Source organism: Heterodontus francisci, chromosome 33 (genome assembly GCF_036365525.1).
Source record: "Heterodontus francisci isolate sHetFra1 chromosome 33, sHetFra1.hap1, whole genome shotgun sequence".
Taxonomy (NCBI): Eukaryota; Metazoa; Chordata; class Chondrichthyes; order Heterodontiformes; family Heterodontidae; genus Heterodontus; species Heterodontus francisci.
In genome coordinates, this window is record NC_090403.1 from 14734571 (window position 1) to 14740570 (window position 6000).

The 6000-nt window shown below is 45.1% G+C and overlaps 1 protein-coding gene across 3 annotated transcripts in view; it reads right to left on the reverse strand.

Moving 5' to 3' along the window:
* LOC137348027 (1-phosphatidylinositol 4,5-bisphosphate phosphodiesterase delta-3-like) overlaps window positions 1-1783 on the reverse strand; it is a 313571-nt gene extending 311788 nt beyond the window's left edge. For 2 of the 3 annotated variants that reach the window (XM_068013111.1, XM_068013109.1), the window contains exon 1: window positions 1377-1782. In XM_068013111.1, the coding sequence (XP_067869212.1) occupies window positions 1377-1464 (88 nt within the window). In that variant the 5' untranslated portion in view covers window positions 1465-1782. Of the gene's footprint in view, window positions 1-1376 lie in introns of all 3 variants that reach the window. The other variant, XM_068013110.1, reaches the window with a different exon arrangement.
* Window positions 1784-6000: the final 4217 nt, after the last annotated feature.

Sequence of the window (6000 nt, forward strand, 5' to 3'; positions counted from 1 at the left end):
AACAAGCGCATGGGTAAGGCTTCCACTGCTATGTTCAGACTGGCCAAGAGAGTGTGGGAAAATGGCGCACTGACACGGAACACAAAAGTCCGAGTGTATCAGGCCTGTGTCCTCAGTACCTTGCTCTACGGCAGCGAGGCCTGGACAACGTATGCCAGCCAAGAGCGACGTCTCAATTCATTCCATCTTCGCTGCCTTCGGAGAATACTTGGCATCAGGTGGCAGGACTATATCTCCAACACAGAAGTCCTTGAAGCGGCCAACATCCCCAGCTTATACACACTACTGAGTCAGCGGCGCTTGAGATGGCTTGGCCATGTGAGCCGCATGGAAGATGGCAGGATCCCCAAAGACACATTGTACAGCGAGCTCGCCACTGGTATCAGACCCACCGGCCGTCCATGTCTCCGTTATAAAGACGTCTGCAAACGCGACATGAAATCGTGTGACATTGATCACAAGTCGTGGGAGTCAGTTGCCAGCATTCGCCAGAGCTGGCGGGCAGCCATAAAGACAGGGCTAAATTGTGGCGAGTCGAAGAGACTTAGTAGTTGGCAGGAAAAAAGACAGAGGCGCAAGGGGAGAGCCAACTGTGCAACAGCCCCAACAAACAAATTTCTCTGCAGCACCTGTGGAAGAGCCTGTCACTCCAGAATTGGCCTTTATAGCCACTCCAGGCGCTGCTTCACAAACCACTGACCACCTCCAGGCGCGTATCCATTGTCTCTCGAGATAAGGAGGCCCAAAAGAAAAGAATGTAGTAAAACGCCCCAAAGCGCCTCACAGGAGTGTAATCAGAAAAAAAATTGCCATATTTCACTAAAATATATTAGTGAAGCATCTGAGTAATTCTCAGCAGTTTGGGTGGGGCTCTATTGGTACCATACATCCTCACTGACAAGAAAATAAATCACTGCCGGCCTAAACTTACCTCCCCTTCAATATACTATATGCACAGATTTGTTAAAAGCCCTTTACTGGCATTCAGCAGATCTTTACACACTGATTAGTGCCACACTCACAGACACTGTCCCATGTCTAAACTGCGGATACTCCATACATTTCCAGATGCAACCTTGTGAAAAGTGAGGAACCTCCCTTATCGAACACAGGAGAGAGAGAGAGAGATTCCAGATTAAGGAACGCTGTAAACCGCAGGTTTTAAATCGAGGGCAAACTTTTGAGGAGTGCCTCTTTGATCCAAGTTGAAAATTCCTTATTTAGTTACAGCTCATGTGCAGTGCAACCACAGGAAAGGAATCTGTTCACATTCACTGTTTAAACTGCCCAGTAAACCCTTCCCCTCCTGACTGGCCACAATTCCTGCCCCCTCCCATTAACCATGCCCACTCTACCCAGTGCCCACCGATCCTTACCAACTTTCTTGAAGGCTTTCAGAGCGAGTTTCTTGCCATCTGGCTCCGGCTCTGGGAGCTCCGAACCCCTGTACCTGGTGCCGATCATGGTCTGCCTTCTCCCTGCCTTGTGCTTTGCGCCGTTTGCTGAGCTCCGAGTCCCCCCCACACACACACACACACAGAGCCGGCCTCTCACTGACTGCCGGCGGGGTGGGGCTGCGCTGGCCTCAGCCTCTCTCCCTCCTTCCTGCTCCTTGTCTCGGTGCCCGCAGCTGCAATGTGCCGGTGGACTGGACTCTCTCTCTCTCTAGCCACCAGTCACCTCTTCTCAGCTGCCGGTTCTTTGCACAGTCTCCTCCTCTGCAGGGTTGTTGAAGCTGCCGCCTGGCTCCTGTTAATGAGAAGCTTCTTGTCATCTACCCTTCGTTTATAATCCAGGAATTTAGCTCATGTGACTTTCAGCCTCTAAAGTAGGAAAGGGTTGTCGTCAAATGGGGTGAAATGGGAACGAAAATGTCTTAAATACTTATTCAATACACTGCTGATAAGAGAACAATGTCAGCGCTCGCATTATTGTTTTTACATGAATGCAGTAAATGGAAAATCAGTCCTGTAATCAGCCCCTGCCCCCAGGATCCTGTCCACCCATTCCTGCAAACACAACCCTCTACACAGCAGGCTTCAGAGTGTAATGTCTGGTTCATAGCAGGTTGGTGAAAAACAACATTTTTGCCATTATATAGTGTCTTTCATGACCTCAGGACATTTGCTGGAGATCTTTGGGAATTTGCTGGGCATAAGAGTTAATATATGCCAGGAGGTCTCGAATGGGTCAATAATTGCTGAGTCTCTGGGAATGTGTTAATATTTACTGGGGGTTTCGGAATGGGTTAATTTTTGTTGAAGGGGTCTATGAAAATGGGTTAATATTTGTTGGTGGGGTCCATGAGAAGGGTTAATATTTGCTGGGGGAGCAGGCTCGGAATGGGTTAATATTTGCGGGAGATCTCCGGGAATGGGTTAATATTTACTTTGGGGGTCTCAGAATGGGTTAGTATTTGCTCAGGATCTCTGGGAACGAGTTAATATTTGCTGGAGATCTCTGGGAATGGGTTAATGTTTGCTGGGGGGGGGGTCTCGGAATGGGTTAATATTAGCTGGGCGGGGGGGGAATGGTTCTCTGAGAATATGGTACACATAAAATCTCTATGTTCTAGGAAAGGAAAGCTCATTATCAGGATTCATGTTCAGGCACTGTTAGAAAAGTTAGAGAGAAAAATAAAAATAGAATGCTGGAAATATTTTTTTTATCTTTAGAGATACAGCACTGAAACAGGCCCTTCGGCCCACCGAGTCTGTGCTGACCAACAACCACCCATTTATACTAATCCTACATTAATCCCATATTCCCTACCACGTCCCCACCATTCTCCTACCACCTACCTACACTAGGGGCAATTTACAATGGCCAATTTACCTATCAACCTGCAAGTCTTTGGCTGTGGGAGGAAACCGGAGCACCCGGCGGAAACCCACGCGGTCATAGGGAGAACTTGCAAACTCCGCACAGGCAGTACCCAGACCTGAACCCAGGTCGCTGGAGCTGTGAGGCTGCGGTGCTAACCACTGTGCCAATGTGAAAATATAAATAGAAAATGTTTTTCTAAACGAGGCCTTCTCCTGTATTCTTTGTTTCAGGTGTTGACGGACTGAATGATATTTGCAGTGTTTTCTGTTATTATCCGCATGGCTTCTTTCTCTCTTCCTTGGTCATTCAGACAATACAAGAGAACTATCCCCTAATCCACCATGCTGAGAGATATCCAGCTCCTAACCACACTGATGCATTTCAATCAATGTGGTCCAATTCTATGAGTAAATAACCTAAATCCAGATTATAGATATTACTGGATTTATTTCTCAAACACACAATCCTCTTCCTGTCTCTGCGTTTCAAATGAATTTCAAATGACAACCATTTCCCACACTATTCAACTTTTGATTGCTATTATAATGATTAATATTTTATTTATTTATGTCTTGTGTGTCTTGGTTGTGTAGGATTAGGTAAGATAGGGGTCGTTTATGCCCCCTTCTAAGGTAGAAATCGACTTGGCAGTACAAAGCTTGTTGTGCATCAACTTTATTGAGAAAATACAAGAACCAGTTTATGAAGTTTTTAGATAAACCATAGTTACAAACTCAGGCAGTGATTAACAGTTTAACGCAGATTATACTATCCGTATTAGAGACTGGACAGCAGAGTGCGCGACTCTTTCTCCTGCAGCTTTTGGTCTTCAAGTTTTTTGGTCGGTCTCTCTCTCTCTTGTCTCTTGTTGTTGTTTGAATATTCTCTGGTGTACGGAGACATAGTCAAGGTTTCTTTTATCCTGGCTTCTTTCCAATTAACCCTCCCTTTCCCCAATCAGTGATTAGACTTGTATTAAAGGATGTCTTTCTTAGCCAATCAAGGATAATTCTTTGGCTGTTGCTAACCTTTTGGATTTACGTAGGTAATACCCTTTTGTGTTGACTACTTTATCGCAATGCTTTTACATTCCAAGGTTCCTCATCTGATTATGAGACAAATCTACATTTTGTTCGTACAGTAGTTGTTTCACTGCCTGCTCTCAAGGTCTCATCTTTTTACTGCAAGTAAGCACTTTAAAACTTGACATAATCACCCAGAATCCCTCTACCTTGACATTTTGTCTATACTGTGCCCTATTTCCTAAGTTTTTCCACTTTACCATACTACAAAGAAGAGTTCCAATAAAGCTAAATGTTAGTTTATGATAATGAATTAGTTGTTGGTTTATCGTAGCTGGATTTTAACAATTAGTATTCAGGTTGTAACTTTTTGGTACTCTCGCCTCTGAATCAGATGATTGTGGGTTCAAGTCCCACTCCAGGACTTGAGCACAAAAATGAAGGCTGCCACTCCAGTGCTGCACTGTCAGAGGTACTGTCTTTCAGATGAAATATTAAACTGAGACCCCCATCTACCCTCTCAGGTGGATGTAAAAGATCCCATGGCACTATCTCGAAGATGAACAGGGGAGTTCTCCCCGGTGTCCTGTCCGATATTTATCCCTCAATCAACATCGCAAAAACTGTTTATCTGGTCAATATCACAGTGCCGTTTGAAGGACCTTACAATGAGAAAATTGGATGGCGCATTTCCTGCATTACAACAGTAACTACACTTCAAAGGTACTTCATTACCTGTAAAGCGCTTGGGACATCTTGTATATAAATGCAAGGCTTTCTTTTCTTTCTATTTCAGATTGAAGCACAAGATGAAAAAGAAAATCTCAAACACAGTAAACAGCGTCTGATATGCAGCAAACATGCTTAATATCAGTGTCATGAATCGGAGCATGATTGTCATCAAACTTCATCCTTGCATTCCTGCCTTTCCATGAAACCCGAAATGCAGAAGGAAAAGAGTGTGCTGTGCCCTCCCCTCACAGCCCCAGAACCTCCCAGCACAGCACCCTCATGACTCCTGGCCCTGAAAGGATGGTTGTGTCGTGAATTAATACCTAATGTGAAAGTTCGCTTCCCTCAATGGAGAAATGCCAAATCTCAGCCTCGTCCTCCAAGGCTTTTCCCCATCCCATTCCAGATCTGATAGAGCAGAGTCTTACCTTACTTTACACAGAGAATTGTTTGAACTTTACCACAGGATGTAGTTGAGGCAGAGGTAGATACCGGGCTGTGGAGTGAGAAAAAGGAAAGTGTGGTTAATTTTAGATTACTCTCGCACATTCGTAATGGGCCACATGATCTCCTCCTATGCTAAAACCTCAATGCTTTCATGGTTTCCCATCCATTAACACATTTAAAAATTTGATTGAGAAAAAATAGTTGCCTATTTATTATCTTAAAGCCCAACCACTGTAACTCTTGATCTGCTGCTGGGTTAACTCACTTTGCAACACCTCTCCACTGGGTCTAACATTTCCCCCCTCAAAAAATCATCAATTTGGTATAAAAACAGACAGTGCTGGAAATACTCAGCAGGTCAGGCAGCATCGATGGAGACAGGAACAGTGTTAACGTTTCAGGTCTGTGACCTTTCATCAGAACTGGAAGAAGTTAAAGATTTAGCGGGTTTTGCAAGTACAGAAATAGGGAAAGTGAGGGGTTGGGGGGAGGGGTGGAAAGCACAAAATGGAAGGTTTGTGATAGGGTGAAGGGCAAGAGTGTTTAAATGACAAAAGGGATAATGGTGCGAGGTAAAAGGAGATGATAACGGAACAAGATAATGGGAAGGACGGCATTACCCCTGAAATAATCAAGAGTGCCAAGCCTGCTATACTCTCAGCACTCTATGAACTGCTTTGCCTGTGCTGGGACGAGGGAGCAGTACCCCAGGACATGCGCGATGCCAATATCATCACCCTGCATAAGAACAAGGGTGACCGCGGTGACTGCAACAACTACTGTGGAATCTCCCTGCTCAGCATAGTGGGGAAAGTCTTCTCTCGAGTCGCTTTAAACAGGCTCCAGAAGCTGGCCGAGCATGTCTACCCTGAGGCACAGTGTGGCTTTCGTGCAGAGAGATCGACCATTGACATGCTGTTCTCTCTTCGTCAGATACAGGAGAAATGCCGTGAACAATAGATGCCCCTCTACG